At 48.9% G+C, this 17,325-nt stretch overlaps 1 protein-coding gene and 1 long non-coding RNA gene across 2 annotated transcripts in view; one reads left to right on the forward strand and one right to left on the reverse strand.

Annotated features, from left to right (window-relative positions):
• Positions 1-1,953: 1,953 nt before the first annotated feature.
• Positions 1,954-7,473, reverse strand: LOC132579248 (uncharacterized). Its single transcript, XR_009555964.1, has 3 exons — positions 7,371-7,473; positions 4,609-4,699; positions 1,954-2,528 (listed from the first exon to the last, which is right to left on the reverse strand). It is a non-coding gene; the product is annotated as an uncharacterized LOC132579248 (long non-coding RNA).
• Positions 7,474-11,337: 3,864 nt separating this feature from the next.
• SCARB1 (scavenger receptor class B member 1) overlaps positions 11,338-17,325 on the forward strand; it is a 105,725-nt gene continuing 99,737 nt past the window's right edge. The window contains exon 1 of the mRNA XM_060249234.1: positions 11,338-11,488. Within this exon, the coding sequence (XP_060105217.1) occupies positions 11,366-11,488 (123 nt within the window). The 5' untranslated portion in view covers positions 11,338-11,365. The remainder of the gene's footprint in view (positions 11,489-17,325) is intronic.

The following is a 17,325-nucleotide window of genomic DNA, read 5'->3' on the forward strand; positions in this document are numbered from 1 at the left end:
TGCAGATGATCCCAGCTTCAGACTCTGACATTTCCCATTAAAAGGATTTCAGATTAGCAAATGTGGGGTAAGGCCCTTTTCCACCTGAGAAGTCTGGAGATCTGCTCCCAGGGAATAAAAGCTATGCAATTAAAATCCTTTGAACCCAGGATACTGGGCTAGAGGGAGCAAGGGTACAACTGAGGAGAAGGCAGAACTGCCCATGCTCTATGCTTCCATCACGGTTCCTGTTATATCCCTTATTTATCCAGTCCTATGTCCCTCTTTGCTTCAAAAATCCAAAGTTTGCAGACCCACATAAATGTGTGCAGTGGGTACATATTTATGCAATAAGACCACAGTAGTTCTTGCACTGGTTTGTGCTGTTAACATATTTCAAGAGCAGATTTTCTCAGTACAAGGTTCAAGGTTTTGGTGCAAGGATTCAATAGGTCTGAATTCAGGTTCTTCCCGGCAGTAACTTTGAGAGAAGCTGGGCTTTTCTTCCCCATGTAGACACGGATGTTTAATAAACTGAAATGAAATGCACTTGCAAAGAGTGTCATCCTTGCTCAGTTTAGAGAGACGCCCTGCTTTCTCTTTTATGAAAACACACAAACACTAGTGTTCTGAGATGTTTTATTGACCTTGATAGAACTGGTACCCACGTCTGCTGAAATTCCAAAGTGTATATGATACAAAAGTAGTTCCCTCCCCTCCACAGTCCCCAGAGTGCCTGCAGAAGACATTTGCTGTTCAGCTGTGCAAAGGTCTAAAGGGCCTACAATTAGAGTGAGGGCAGACGGGTAGTCTGCGTGGGTGAAATATCCCTCCCCATCTGATGGCTGGCACAGATGCCTGAAAATCTTAGCTAAAAGGAAGTTTTTAGCTCAGTGTATGGGAAGGGGGTGCTGCATCTCCAAAAGGGTCCCCATTTCTGTGCCCTCTGATTACTGCCCCCGACTTTTCTGGCCTTGGAGGTCCCACTTCTGATTCATCCAGGGTAGCCAAGTGACTATGCTTCACAAATCTTCCTGTTCTATGCTGCCTTGTGGAAAAGCAGGAGATGAGGATGCCGGCAACGTTCCAAACACCAAGGTCAGGGTCTAGAGCTGTTCTAGCTGCACCTATCAGCCCGCATCCAGGGCCTTTGCAGCACCCAGACAAGAGAGACAATTCATGTCATTGGGAATTACAGTGCTGGAAAATGAGGCCATGTTCCACATGATGGGGAAAGAAATGGATTTTACCATAGTTGCTAAAGTTAACTCTGGAACAGTCTGATGCTATTCCCAAACAATGGAAGGATTTTGTGTGTACGTGTATGTAAAATCTTGCTGCAAATGGTTGTGGGGGTATCACTGGTCTGTTTTGTGGTTTTTCTTCCATCTTGATTTTCTAACCAAGTATACACTATAAGGGCACAGAAAGCATATTTTTAAAAGGGGGAAATAAGTTCTCAGTGATGGGTGGGGTGAGGTAGCCTTGGGAATGCCCGCTGGTTTCATCCTTTACCCAGATTTAAAAGCACAAGTACCAGTTTCTGCTGGAATGGTTCAACAGGGAGTGATCAAACTCCTAAATTGAGGAAGGGAACTGAAAAAAATAGGGTGGAGGTTAAAATAGCATGGGTGTGTGTTGCTGATCAAACCACTTATGTCACAGCTACTAGCCAATAGGTTCCTGTCACATCTCCCCTTTATTCCTTCCTTCTGACCCAGGGACCAAGATACTCCAGTTGTATAAAGACACAAGGGTAAGGAATGGGGTGGGAAATCTTTTGTTCAGAGAGAAAGTACATCTCATTCTGCATTCCCACAAGAACTGAATAACAACTGTGCATCCTTTGCATACTGAAACAATCTGGAAAGTCCTGGAGCTTTCTCCCATTCCCTTGCCAGTCTGTCGGGGAAGAGGGGCAACTAGGTAGGAGGAGCCAGCAATGGATGCAGAGATGCAGTATAGATCTGCAGCTTTACTTCAGTGAACTCACAGGCCAACGTCCCGTCCCACAGTGGCAGGAAAGTATCAGCAAACTACAGGCCAGTGTATCTAGGGAAGGGGGAAACACATCCCTGCAAAACAGCACCAAGAGATGGAGAGCTCCCCCTGCAGGAGAGTCAGGCAATCACAAAAGGTGCACACAGGCTCAGCTCTGGCAACAGTTTAAGCCAGGCACACAACAAATTGGTTACAGACCCCTTGCACAAAAGGAACAGACCAAATAAATATAAAGCAGGGCTGTTAGCAAGCAAGTATTCTCCCAGGCGCAGTGGCAATGCACCCCTTTTTGCTGCTTCACCTTGCGACGGTCAAAAGCGGGCAGAGGGTTGGACGCCACCCCAAAGGAGACCGCTGTGATTGCAAGTGTGCTTTCCTTTTGCACCCAGCAGGCAAGCTGGTCACTCTTCATTTCTTCTTGTCCTCTTTCCTCTGGGCATGCTGGTGGGAGGTCACCCTGTAAGCTGCCAGATTCTCATCACGTTTCCCCCGGTAGTAGCTGGGAGTGCTAGTGGAGGCAGGACCAATGCCGGATCCCAGTTCTGGTTCTATCAATGTGTGAGGAGGAGGGAAAAGCACAGTCAGACCTGAACTTCCTTCCACTTACCATGGAGTTTGGCCACCCACGATTCTCAACTTTCATTTGTTCTCTGTTTCTAAGAAAGGCAAGGTTCTAATCCTTAGCGCTTCAGAGGTAAGGAGGACAACGTACAATGTCCGGTGCAATTTTGGAAACTCAAGAGGACTTTCACTAGTCAGCTTAAGGACTGAGAGGAGCCCCTTGTGTTGGAAGTTGCTTTGCTCTAAACCTCTGTCTTTCAAAAGCTGACTTAAGTCACTGTGATTAATTTGGATAATTTACTTAGATTGCAAAATTTGAATTGCAGGACAGCATATACCACACCATTGACATGGACAGGGGAAAGAGAACAATGGAAAAGGAATGACCAGGGTTACAGAATTAATTTCATCTGATTTAGGGCCAAGGTAGACATCACCATCTTCAGGTACTTAAAGGGCTATCACACTGAGGATTGTGTGGGATTGTTTTCTGTGGCCCCAGAAGGTAGGACCAGAACCAATGGGCTGAAATTAAAGCAGAAGAATTTCCAGCTCAACATTAGGAAGAACTTCCTGACAGAGCAGTTCCTCAGTGGAACAGACTTCCTTGGGAGGTGGTGAACTCTCTTTCCTTGGAGATTTTTTTTAACAGAGGCTAGATGGCCATCTGACAGCAATGTTGATCCTGTGAATTTAGGGGCAGATATTTGTGAGTTTCCTGCATTGTGCAGGGGATTGGACTAGATGACTGTGGAGGTACCTTCCAACTCTATGATTCTAAGGACATCTCCTTTGGTCTTTTCCAGGCTTAATAGTAATGGGAGGAGGACAGAGGGCCAAACAGAATTCAGGACTTTGAGGAGGAGTGTTTAACCCTCCCCACCCCATCCATTTTCCTATAATCAGTTGTACCCCAGAACTGCTGTTTGCCAAGCAGGGTGGAAGCTGTGGTGTCCCCATGGGCAAATGCCTTGACAAGGGAAAGACTTGAGGGACAGATAACACAAAGGAGAGGATTAAGCCCTGCCTCCTCCAACAAAGGACTCCATTTCAGTTGGGGACATCCTACAGCTGCCAACAGCAAGTGAGCCAATCATCTATGTCCTGCTCTCCCAGCTAGTTTGGCACTTAGAGGATATTTGGCCTCTACTGTTTCTGGCAACTGAATAGAACCTCCATGGACAAAGGAGGTATACTTCTCAATATCAGATGGTGGAGGCAAACAGCAGGGGAAGCCACCATCTTCAGGCCAAGCTTGCGAGCTTCCTAGAGGCATCTGAAGAGCTGCTGCTGAAATTGTCGTTCTTCCTGAAGTGGACCCTGGTCTTATCCAGCAAGGGATTCCTGTTTGTTCTAGGTTTCCTCAGGTGTAGACAGAAGCCAGACACCCCCAACTTCTGCCCCAGTTCCTCGCTAGCGTTGTTCCCTGGAGTGTTGAGTTCTGCATCCCCATCTACACTCATCCCATAGTGATAGAACATTGTTAATACATCGGCCCCCAGTGGAGCAAAAGTACATCCCCCACCCCCACCTATTCAGGCAAGCTTAACAGGTGTGCCATTGAGCATATGCAGAATTGGGCACGTGCACACATGCTTCAGAATAGCAGGCTTCCGTGCTTACATTAAATCTGCCCCAAATTCTACAAAAAGATTGATACTCTTCTGCAGAAGTCGAGCATCCGCTATGCTGGGTTCCCTTTGAATTCATGCGGGGGGGGGGGCAGAGAAAGGGCTAGAGTGCTTTTCCCTGAGTTTTGTAGCCAGAGGACACGCCCTTCCCAACTTAGCTGCCCCATGGGTGGCTGTGGAACAAGAAGGGCCAAACAAGCGCTGGCATGCTGGAATTTAAAAAACCCACAACTTTGTCTCTATGGATCTTTGAATACACAGGAAAAATTGGCCTTGCATGCAAAAGTTGTGGGGGGGGGGGGGAGAGAAAACTCAGGCTGTAGTGGGAATCCTCAGGCCATGGGCTCTCAATCCAGCTGCTCACATGGTGAATGCATCATGCTAAAGAAGGACAGAAGGAGAGGTAGGAGAGGTGAAGCCTCTTGTTTTTTGTTACCTGGCCAGATGATAGCTTCCAGCAAGGTGACCCTCCTAGCCAGGAGCTCCAGCTGGGCCTGCTGCTCTAGGAAGCTTTGTAAGCTAATGGCCTAGTGGAGATTGAGAAGAGCAGAGTGCGAATTCATTCACCCTCAATATGGGGAAAGAAAGATGGGGGGAGAGAAAGGGGGAGTCTGTTGCTGACAGCAGAATTAGAACACCAGGAGTCTTGAGAGGGGATGGGCAGGGAGAGAGATGCTGCTGAGTTTGAAGGGAGAAAAAGGGGGGAAAGTTGCCCATTTCCAGGCCAGCCCCCTTCACTGGAGGACAGCAGCACCTGAGCGGGATTTGGCTTCTCCATTCCAGACTGCTGTGGAATCCCGGAAGAGAGGAGTTCAAAAGCTCTTACAATTCATGTCCTGGCATCACCTACATTACCCGGTCAAAAAGCATTCAGAAGCAACTGGTCCAAAGTGGTCAGACTTTCACTGGTTCCCAACTGGTATCATGGGCCTAACTCATAGTGCTGTTTTTGACCTTTAAAGAGAGATTCCTTTTTGAAGGTTGTGTGAGCGCAACATATATGCCATTAAGTGATTGACTGACTCACTGGATTGCATAACTGAGCCATTTTGAAAGCTGCTGATACTCCAGGGAACATAGCATGCAAAAGTCCCAGGAACATGCATGGAAATGCTGATTTGTGGGTTTTTTGTCTGTGTAAGACTCTCCATAATCATTTACTTTCACACAAGTGTTTCTGCCCACCTTCATCCTTCCTTTCTCTGCTTCAGCCTCTTCTTGTTACCCTTGGCTGCTATCCAAATGCCACAAACTAGACAAAAGCCCGGAGTAGCTTGGTAGCATCTCTTAGGACTAATTTTCTTAAATGATACATCAATCAGGGTAGAGACGCAACTCCTGATGGTGCTTGTGCATGTAACCATGAGTGTACTCTGGTCTACTACATATCAGGATGAAGCCTGTCTTGTTTCAAGATGTCTTACAGGCCAGCTTAAAACTCTGGGCACATTGAGCCAACGTGCCCCCAGTTAAGGAGAATCAAAAATCTGGGCAATGAATATAACAAGAACTGACTGGACATTTTGGCAGGAGAGGGGCTTTAGAGTTGCCATCCCTTTTTCCAGCTTCTGTGCCTGTACTTTCAACAGCAGACTTGTGTGTGTGAACATTAACAGCTGATCATGTGTATGTTCAAGGTGTTTCCTGCATTCCATCATGCTCAGTCCTGGAACCAAAACACCACTGATTGCTTTGATGGATTAACTCCACTTACGAAGGGGTAACAGGTAACACCTTGTTATTGATTCTTCTTGATTTGTCTGCAGTTTGCAACATTGTAGCTTGTTCAGTGTTACTGAAGGGAAGGGGTGGGGCACAGGGTCTCTCAGGGAATTTGGGGACTAGAATCGGGAAAAGCACGGGCTGAGGCTGCATGGGTTCAGGCTTTTAAAGCTTCTGCAGACACAGAAGAGCAGGGCTGATATAAAAACCAGGAGCCTGGCCATTTGTCCCTACCCGGTCAACAGAACTGGGAACTGTTGTACTTCAAGATTTAGGCAAGCTCCTGGCCCCAAAAGCTTACAGAAACGAGGACACAAATTCCTATCTGGAGGGGGATAAAGCCATCCTCTATCTACACCTATCCCAGGAATACGCTGTAGGATAAATAGGGAGATTTGTTCACCAGGGCCGGAGTTTGGCATTTGCCAGGTCCAGCTGCCCTGCAAGATCTGCCATCCTCAATCTATATGGCGCAGGCCAAGAAACTGAGCAGAAGCTCAAAAGAATTCTTGGCATGTCCTGAAACTTCACAGTGATGGGGATTCCCTGAAGGTGCCATTGTCCCCTGCCAATCTTGGGTGTGGGGTGTGTGGTGGCACTGTTATTTGCCCTTCTGAATTCCCACGAAGCCTATGCCACTCAAAGCTCCATGGAGGATAAGTGGGAAAAACTGAAATAAAGGAAGGAACATTTGCATCACTGGGTTCTGAATGACCCCAATGAAATGATTCTGCTGTTAATGTTATTGGCTGGATGTTATCCAGTGTTGTTATTGGCATTTAAAGTATGATTTCTTGGTTAGAAAGCATAAGTGATATCTTCTCCTGCCACCAGAGGGTATCCTGTAGACACAGATGCATCCAGGAAGAGACAGCAGTGCCTCCCATAATCCTGCCAGAACCCGATCAGTGCCTGTTTCCACCTCTTTCGTTTTGAGTTGGCCACACTGTCGTCAGAACACAGTGCAGGTCCAGGAGACCTTTCCCCTCCTCATAGCCTGGCAAAAACTGGAGCGAGCCGTCCTGTGCCCCAACACAGCCACTATCGCTCCTCTGGTGCCCCGTAAAATATTTTGAGGGAATGTTTGGTTCTGGAATCTTTGGTTCTGCTGTCCATAAACTTCACCACGGCAGACAGATCTGATGTTTTCAGGACCTAGACTTTTGCAGTCAGACTACACGGCGATGATGTCATTGCTCACGTACTTGTTCTCCACACACAACCTTTGCAGTAAAACTGCTCACCTTGTGTCCCTCCCAACCAAATACAAGAGTGCCTACAGCAGAACTTCAACACACATCCTGGTATTTGCAATCTGCTAAGGACTGCAAACCGGTCAAGCACCCAGCAAGCCGATATGCATGTCTCATGGGTCTGTGTTCGGAACGTTGGTTTTTTTTGCCACCCACAGGGTGGCCCCCCTTTCCCTAAGCCTCCTGGCCTGGGGATTCTCTCCTTCTGTCTGTCTCTACTCACCATGGAGCCCAATCATTGTTTCCAAGATTAAAACCCTCTCAGCTAAAATCTTCAAAGCCTCTCGGAGCTGGTGTAACCCCTCCCCCTGCAGACGAAAGAGATAGATACAGCCGTGAAGGGGACGCACAAGAGAGGGTGTGCTGGGTGGGGGGAAGTAAGGAAGCTAGGGAAAGAAGGGGGGTGAAGCCTTGCCTTTTCCCTCCCACCAGCTCTTACTTGCTTCAGCCATTGAAGCCCTCCCCCAGGGCTGTGTGCAAAGGGGTGCCAATGCAAATATTAAGATAGATAGGGTTGGATCGTTGCAAGGTGCTGGGGTTATTATCATCAACATGCACATATAATACACTGGGTGGGGTGGGGAGCATTCAGCTGGTGCAGTTTGTAGGGAATCCATATCATGGGTTGGGAGAGAACATAACAGGGAACACTGAGAAAAAACATGCACACATGCCCACATTTCCTTCCCTACTGCATTTGTTGTTCTGCCTAATGGAACCTTTCCTACAGAAGACAGCCTGTCCCTTAGGATGCTGGAGGAGGTTCCCAAGCCACACAGGATGATGCCTGACCTGTCCTACCCCAGAGAGAGTTGTATTCCACTACCTGGGAACACAACCTGGACAGAACTGACCATAACCCAATCTTATGCATGTTTGTGTGGAAGTCAGCCCTGCCGTGTCCATCAACACTTACTCCCAAGCAGAAGATACGGTATTTTGCAGCCAGAATATAAACAACCTCGCAGGCTGCAGCAAGCCCCAATGCTTCCCACTTATTTCACCTCCTTCCTCATCTTGGCTGTAGTGAGAGGGATGAGTTCTGTGGGTTGTGATCCTCCCATCATGGCCTTCCTTGAAGCTGAGGGCTTTCCTCACAGTGTGATGGAGACCTCACTAGCCAGGGGCAGAAGGGGCAAATCAAGCCATTATCTTAGGCACAGGTAGACATTAAGGCAGGAGGAATGCTCATGTAGCAGGCTACAGGCTCAGAGTGTAAAATCACTATACCTGGGGCTTTTTTTTTTTGAGCAGGAATACACAGGAATGCAGTTCTGGCTGGCTTGGTGTCAGGAGGTGTGGCCTAATATGCATATGAGTTCCTGCTGAGCTTTTTCTATTAAAAAAGCACTGACTATACCTATTGCACTGGAGTAGTGGCTGATAAGCTTTCTAGGCTAAGGACTAGGGTTGCCAGTTCTGGATATTGGGGGGTGGAGCCTGAGGAGGGCGATGTTTAAGGAGGGGAGGGAGTAAGGTGTAAAGCCATAGAGTTCACCTTCCAAAGTGGCCATTTTCTCCAGGTGGACTGATCTTTGTCACTTGGAGATCAGTCGCAATAGCGGGAGATCTCCAGCCACCACCTGTCAGTTGCTAACCCTACTGAGGAATCACCTTTAACTACAAAATTTGCAACGCGGGGCCCATTTAATTTTTAAAGTATGTAATGTTCCTCTTTTTCTCTCTGCTTTTCCCAAGGTATGTGGACTATACAGCTAGCTTGGGAGCTATGGGCATTGTAGTTCTGTGTATTACAGGGGGAGTGGAAATTTCAAGGGAACTCCAAGTATCTGCTGAGACATAACCCACTTGTTTGGACCAGGGGGCTCCCATTCTATGAGCCCCCAAAGGTGATGTTGTTAGCTGCCCTGAGCCTGCTTCGGCGGGGAGGGCAGGATATAAATGCGAGAAATAAATAAATAAATAAAATAAACCTATCCATTATTTCCAAATGGAAGGCATTTAAAAGGTGCACGGTCCCTTTAAATGTGATGGCCAGAACTCCCTTCGGAATTCAATTGTCCTTGTCACGTCCTGGCTCTGCTCTCAAGATCTCCTGGCTCCGCCCCCACAGTTCCCAGATATTTCTTGAATCCGACCTGGCAAGCCGGCATAAGAGCCCACAACTCTACAAAGCAGCCCTTTTCTGCCAGCTGGTTGGAAAAGCGGGAGATCTCCAGGCTCAATGCTGACATTGCCAACAAATGTCAAAATATTGACACTGCAATAGGGGAGGGACGGTGGCTCAGTGGTAGAGCATCTGCTTGGTAAGCAGAAGGTCCCAGGTTCAATCCCTGGCATCTCCAAAAAAGGGTCCAGGCAAATAGGTGTGAAAATCCTCAGCTTGAGACCCTGGAGAGCTGCTGCCAGTCTGAGAAGGCAATACTGACTTTGATGGACGAAGGGTCTGATTCAGTAGAAGGTAGCTTCATATGTTCATATGCAAACAAAAACACGTCATGTATATAACATCGTGGCGCAGACTGGTAAAGCTGCAGTACTGCAGTCTGAACTCTCTGCTCACGACCCGAGTTCAAACCTGGTGGAAGCTGGTTTCAGGTAGCTGGCCCAAGGTTGGCTCAGCCTTCCATCCTTCCAAGGTCGGTCAAATGAGGACCCAGTTTGCTGGGAGGAATGTATGGGGAAGGCAATGGCAAACCACCCCATAAAAAGTCTGCCATGAAAACGTTGTGAAAGCAACGCCACCCCAGAGTCCGAAATGACTGGTGCTCGCACAGGGGACTGCCTTTACCTTTTATGAGTATTTAGGAGAGCCAGTTTGGTGTAGTGGTGAAGTGTGCGGACTCTCATCTGGGAGAACCGGGTTTGATTCCCCACTCCTCCACTTGCAGCTGCTGGGATGGCCTTGGGTCAGCCATAGCTATCGCAGGAGTTGTCCTTGAAAGGGCAGCTGCTGTGAGAGCTCTCTCAGCCCCACCCACCTCACAGGGTGTCTGTTGTGGGGGGAGAAGATATAGGACATTGTAAGCCGCTCTGAGTCTCTGAGTCAGGGAGAAGGGCGGGGTATAAATCTGCAATTCTTCTTCTTCAGGATTGCATAAGAGCGGCCATTTGGCGAATCACCGGTATTTGTTGTTGTTGGGGCTTCTTCTGTCTGTTGTCCCGTTTGTTCCCGCCTGGAGGCTGTCAAGTCCATGACCAAGGGATCTACATGGGTTTTTTTTTGGGGGGGGGGGCAAAATTAAAAAAATAAGGCCCCTTATGGGCCAATCTATCTTATGGTCCCATAGAATACAATGGACTCCATGCCCAATTTGGCACACCCCTCCGCTGGCCCCGGAGGGAAGCACCCCTCCTCTGACCCCCCCCCTAGATCCGGCCCTGATCCAACCGAACGACCCCCTCCTTTCCCCGCCGTCGTTCCTCGGATGCAATTCCTCTCCCCGCAACCGTGCCACACTGCCGCCTCTGCAGCTCTTCTCTCGGAATCCAGATAGTCCAGAAAAGGGCAGAAGTCCAGAAAAGTCCAGAAGAGAAAGTCCAGAAAAGGGCAACTAGAATGATTAAAGGGCTGGAGCACTTTCCCTATGAAAAAAGGTCGAAACGCTTGGGACTCTTTAGCTTGGAGAAACGTCCACTGCGGGGTGACACGATAGAGGTTTGCAAGATAATGCATGGGATGGAGAAAGTAGAGAAAGAAGTACTTTTCTCCCTTTCTCACAATACAAGAACTCATGGGCATTCGATGAAATTGCTGAGCAGACAGGTTAAAACGGATAAAAGGAAGTCCTTCTTCACCCAAAGGGTGATTAACAAGTGGAATTCACTGCCACAGGAGGTGGTGGCGGCCACAAGCATAGCCAGCTTCAAGAGGGGTTTAGATAAAAATATGGAGCCACAGTGTGCGTGTATATATAAATTAGCCACAGTGTGCGTGTATATATAAATTTTTTTGCCACTGTGAGACACAGAGTGTTGGACTGGATGGGCCATTGGCCTGATCCAACATGGCTTCTCTTCTGTTCTTATGAGCGCAGTCCCGCGCAATGGCGGCGGTGGGGGGCGACATTCAATCCCAGGCGATGGCCTCGGCTTCCTCGGCGCGCCGTGCGCCTCCTCCCTCCCTCCGTCTCCCGGCTGGCGGCCAGGCCGGGTGTTCCTCCCCGCCGAGGGGGGCGGACCGAAGGGCGGCCGTAAATATGGGCCAGCCGGCGAGGGGAGGCGGCGTGGAGCGCAGAGTGGAGGCTGCTGTGGGCCATGACGGTCGGGGCGCCGAGGCGGGCGGTGGCGGTTTGCGGGGTGCTGGGCGCCGCCTTGCTGGCCGTGGGGCTGGTGCTCCTCGTCGCCCTGCCCTTCATCGTGAAAGATCAAGTGACCCAGGTGGGCGGCTCGGCCCGGCCGGTGGAGAGGCCCGGGGGCGCGCGTTACGCACGGGCAGGGCGGGGGTGGGGATGCGCCCTACCCAGCGGAGCCGAGGGGCTCTCCTCTCCTCTCCAGCCGGCGCCTTCCAAGGGGGAGGGAGAGGCGGCCGGCGATCCCCGGCTGCCCCAGCCGGCGCCTGGGCTCCCGGGGAGCGTTGAGCAGCTGCAGAGCGGTCGAATTCGCCCGGCGGCTTTGGAAAAGCGGTCCGGCGCTGGTGGGGAAAGGCGAGGGGCGTGGCGAAGAGCGGGCTGAGCGCCTGGGCGAGAGCGAGAAGTTCGCGGGGCCCGGAGCGCAAAAAACCCCGAGGCGCGCACCGTCGCCTCTCCTAATTGCTTTTCGTCTCCGACCGGCGTGAAAGAAACCGCTGCAAGCGACGCTTTACCCGGCGGCTCCTCTCCACACGGCCGCTGGCTCCTGCTGTTGCAATGCATGGGGCGACACATTTGGGAGATGTGGGCTTCCCGCCCTTCCAACGCCGACCCAGCTCTGTGGCAGCCAGGGAAAGTTGGCTAGCTGGTTGGCTAGCTGGTTCTACCGGAGCGACGGACCTTTGTGCTTGTCCACGAGTCGCGGCGGAGTTTATGGCCAGTCCTGAGAGTTTTCCAAACGGGGGGAGACGTTCCCACTTATCGCCCGGTTACTTCTTGGCGGCTTTCCTGACAGCTAGTCCTCCTTTTCTACCTATTTCTTCATTGTTATTGATGTGTTGATGCATTGCCCAAGTTCTGGGCGGTGTAAAGGTAAAGGTAGTTCCCCTGTGCGAGCACCGGCCTTTTTTCGACTCTGGGGTGACGTTGCTATCACAACGTTTTCACGGCGGACTTCTTACCGGGTGGTTTGCCATTGCCTTCCCCAGTCCTGTACACTCCCCCCCCCCCCAGCAAGCTGGGTGCTCATTTGACCGACCTGGGAAGGATGGAAAGCCGAGTCAACCTGGAGCCGGCTACCTGAACCCAGCTTCCGCTGGGATCGAACTCAGGTCGTGAGCAGAGCTTAGGACTGCAGTACCGCGGCGTTACCACTCTAAAAAACAAGATTGCCAACTAAAACAAAAGAACAAAATAGAATTGCGTTATAAAGACAGGTAGCGGATGATAAGACGTCCATTATCAGACTTCTTCAGACTTGTATTTGAAGAAGTAGGCATACACCAAAGGCTATACCCAGAATAACACTTAGTTTGGCCTTAAAGGTGCCGCTGGACTCCGTTGTTCCCTTTTTGCTGCAGTCTTGTGAACAAAATTTCTACTTTGTGAGCGACTGGCATGAAAGTTGGGAGCTGCTGCGTAAATTAGTGTGCTCCGGGGTCCTCCTTCCAGAGCTAAGACAAAAATGTGAGCTGGAGGCTAAAATAGTGTGAGCTGGCTCACGCTGACTGAGGTTAGAGGGAACACCACTGGACTCAAACTTTGTCCAGCAGCGGTTTGCCGTTGTTTGTCTCTGGGTCACCACCCTGGACTCCTTGGCAGTCTCCCACCCGAACGCTAGCCAGCTCTGACCCGGCTGGGTTCCTGAGATCTGGTAAGATTAGACTGGCTTGGCCTGTCTGTGTTGTGCCAACCCGCACGACTACCATCCCAGCCCTGGATTAAACGTTAAGCAAAATCACCACCTGCTTAGGACACCATGGGAAAGGGGGGGGGAGACCTTGAAGAGAAAATATTTTTCTCTGTCATTTATGTTGCAGCTATTTAGAACAGCATGGCTTTTTTTTGAGCAGGAATGCAGTTCCAGCTGGCTTGGTGTCAGAGGTGTGGTCTAATATGCAAATTTTAGAGAGCCAGTTTGGTGTAGTGGTTAAGTGTGTGGACTCTTATCTGGGAGAACCGGGTTTGATTCCCCACTCCTCCACTTGCACCTGCTGGCATGGCCTTGGGTCAGCCATAGCTCTGACAGAGGTTGTCCTTGAAAGGGCAGCTGCTGTGAGAGCTCTCTCCAGCCCCACCCACCTCACAGGGTGTCTGTTGTGGGGGAGGAAGGTAAAGGAGATTGTGAGCCGCTCTGAGACTCTTCGGAGTGGAGGGCGGGATATAAATCCAATATCTTCTTCTTCTTCTTCTTCTTCAAATGAGTTCCTGCTGGGCTTTCTCTACACAAAAAGCCTTGTGTGAAACAATGATGTCCGGGAGTGTGGCCTGATGTGCAATGGTGATGTCAGGGCATAAATAAAGCCTAATGTCTCTGCTGGGCTTTCTCTACACAAAAAGCCCTGTGTGAAACAATGGTGATGTCAGGGGGTGTGGCCTAATGTGCAAATGAGTCCCTGCTGGGCTTTCTCTACACCAAAAGCCCTGTGTGAAACAATGGTGATGTCAGAGGGTGTGGCCTAATGGGCAAATGAGTTCCTGCTGGGCTTTCTCTACACCAAAAGCCCTGTGTGAAACAATGGTGATGTCAGGGAGTGTGGCTTAATATGCAGATAAGTTCCTGCTGGGCTTTTTTTACCCAAAAAAGCCCTGTTTAGAAGAAATTATAGGCAGTGGAGCTACTAGCACGGAGAGAGGGAAGGAGCAAGCGGGATTACGATGCAACCAAACAGGCTGGGTGCCTTGTCTCTCTTGCTAAGTATAGAAGCAGATTTCTTAGGCCAGATTAGTTTTGAGGACTTGATTAAGGGTTTTCAATTTTTTAAAAAAGTAGGTGAAAACTACCTACTACCTATAAAGACAGACTGGGTCTTTACTTAGGGCGTAAATAAAGTTATAAGTAAGCAACAATAGTATCAGGTTGTATTTTGCCTTATAATCTTTGGAAGGACGATTAAAAATAATTCTCAAAAATGTTGTGTTTTAAATTACTTTTTCTGTTGCCCTAGTTATAATTTGCTTATATTGCTTACTGCTATTTAGTGTTAATTTTTTTTTAATTATGTTGAATACAGTTGCGGGGGATGGCCTGGAAGAAAAGCGAGTTTTTAATACCTTATTTTACCTTTGCAGTTATTTGAGGGGTTTTATTTTTTTTAGCAGGAACGCTGTTCCGACTGGCTTGGCATCAGAGGGTGTGGCCTAATATGCAAATAAATCCCTGCTGAGCTTTTTCTACACAAAAAGCCCTGTGTGAAATAATGGTGATGTTAAGGCTGTGGCCTAATATGCACGTGAGTTCTCGCTGGGCTTTTTCTACAAAAAGGTTCTGTATGACTGAGGCAGGAATTGAACCCAGGCCTCTCTTGTCTGGCTCTTGCCTTGGACTTTACTGATCAACTCTCAAAAGAAAGATGAATAAGACACACCATTACAGACCATAGGCAAATTGCTAAGACGTGTACTAATTATATTTCAATAAAGATTATTTTCACATTAATTCATTCAAAAGCTTGTTCGAGTCCTTATCAATGCAGTTAAAGCCTGTATGGTTTATTGTACCACGTCAGTCCAATAAAGTGCTGGCACAATGTCTCTGTGCTTGGTATGATTGTTGACTTTATACAAATAGTTTGGAACTTGTAGAATTCTGGACAACTACCCCTCCATGAGGAAAGTGATTGAAATGAGCTGACCAGCTAGCAAGCTGCATTGGAGGTGGTTTTGGGGCATCTAACACAAGATTCTGGATTTGGCACTTTATTTTAATTGAAAGAGACATTGCGCAAATACTTTATTGGACTGGAGTAGTGCAATATACCATATAGGATTTAATTGCGCTGATAAGGACTTGAACTCAGTTTTGAATGAATTAGTGTGAAAATAATATTTATTGATATATAATCAGTACATTTCTTTGGCAATTTGACCAACAGTCTGTGTGTTTCACTGGTCTTTCTGAGAGCCAGTTTGGTGTAGTGGTTAAGTGCGTGGACTCTTATTTGGGAGAACTGGATTTGATTCCCCACTCCCCCACTTGCAGCTCCTGGAATGGCCTTGGGTCAGCCATAGATCTTGCAGAGGTTGTCCTTGAAAGGGCAGCTGCTGTGAGAGTCCTCTCAGCCCCACCCATCTCACAGGGTGTCTGTTGTGGGGGAGGAAGATAAAGGAGATTGTGAGCCGCTCTGAGATGCTGAGATTCGGAGTGGAGGGCGGGATATAAATCCAATATCCTCCTCCTTCTCCTCCTTGTTGTTCACTCAAAAGTGGGATGGCATCCCCTGGGGTGACTATAGTGGCAAAGAACCCAGTTCAGACTTGAGTTTTAAAAGACTTTGCCCAGCCATTCTGGGTGCGAAGTCTGCAGTGCCAGGCGGTGGAAGTAGCAAACCCTTGGGCAGGCATACTGTGTGCCTGTTCAGCCGTGTTTAATTCAGACGGGCCTGGACTTGTTCTGAGGCTTCAGAGAAGGTTGGCGGCTGCCAGCTTGGGATGAGGATGCCGGGAAAGAAATACACGGGGTAGCTTCTCGCTTGTGAAACAGTGCTCTTTGAAGGGAAAGGAAAGGAAAGGTCCCCTGTGCAAGCACCAGTCGTTTCCGACTCTGGGATGATGTTGCTTTCACAACGTTTTCACGGCAGACTTTTTTAACGGGGTGGCTTGCAATTGCCTTCCCCAATCATCTACACTTTCCCCCTAGCAAGCTGGGTACTCATTTTACTGACCTCGGAAGGATGGAAGGTTGAGTCAATCTTGAGCCGGCTACCTGAATCCAACTTCTGCCGGAATCAAACTCAGGTCGTGAGCAGAGAGTTTAGACCACAGTAATGCAGTACCGCTGCTTTACCACTCTGCGCCACGGGGCCGCTTGCTCTTTGAAGACACGGGTGCAAAAGAGGCCTTTGGTGCAGGGCGGGTGAGAACTTTAGAGACGTGTGTGGTGTAGCGGTTAAAAGCGTTGCAGGAGTATCTTGGGAGATCAGGATTCAAGTCCCCACTTGTGCTGTGGAAGTGCACTGGGTGACCTTGGGTCTGTCACGGTCTCTCAGCCTAGCCTACTTCGCAGGGTCGTTGTGAAGATGAAATGGAGGAGAGGAGACGGATGTAAACTGCCCCATAAATGAATTTTTAAAAATAGTTTGACCCTTAAGTGAGAGAAGGAGCAGGTGGGGAAGAAGAAGATGATATTGGATTTATATCCCACCTTCCATTCCGAATCTCAGAGTCTCAGAGCAGCTCACAATCTCCTTTATCTTCCTTCCCCACAGCAGACACCCTGTGAGGTAGATGAAGAAATTGGATTTATATCCCGCCCTCCACTCCGAAGAGCCTCAGAGCGGCTCACAATCTCCTTTACCTTCCTCCCCCACAACAGACATCCTGTGAGGTAGATGAAGATATTGGATTTATATCCCCCCCTCCACTCCGAAGAGTCTCAGAGCAGCTCACAATCTCCTTTATCTTCCTTCCCCACAGCAGACACTCTGTGAGGTGGGTGAGGCTGAGAGAGCTCTTACAACAGCTGTCCTTTCAGGGACAGCTCTGCGAGAGCTCTGGCTGACCCAAGGCCATTCCAGCAGCTGCAAGTGGAGGAGTGGGGAATCAAACCCGGTTCTCCCCGATAAGCGTCCATGCGCTTAACCACTACACCAAGCTGGGATAGATTGTTTGCTTTGGAGAATGAACACAAGTCAGATTTAGGAAGCTAAGTAGGGTCAGTCCCGGTCGGTATTTGGAAGGGAGACTATCAAGGAAATCCAGAGACAGGCAAGGCCAAACCTCGACATCTCTTGCCTTTGAAAACCCATATTCCGTCCTTACAGTCAGATGATGTGGTACACCCTCATTGCTTTTAAAGCCAGTCATAGCTTTCCATGATCCACATTAAAAAAAAACTTTGCTGTAATCTATGAAACACAAGCTGAGGTTCTTCTGAAATCCTCTCATCTGCTCCAGTAACCAACAAAATTTGCAATATGATCTCCAGTG

Source organism: Heteronotia binoei, chromosome 11, assembly GCF_032191835.1.
Source record: "Heteronotia binoei isolate CCM8104 ecotype False Entrance Well chromosome 11, APGP_CSIRO_Hbin_v1, whole genome shotgun sequence".
Lineage (NCBI taxonomy): Eukaryota > Metazoa > Chordata > Lepidosauria > Squamata > Gekkonidae > Heteronotia > Heteronotia binoei.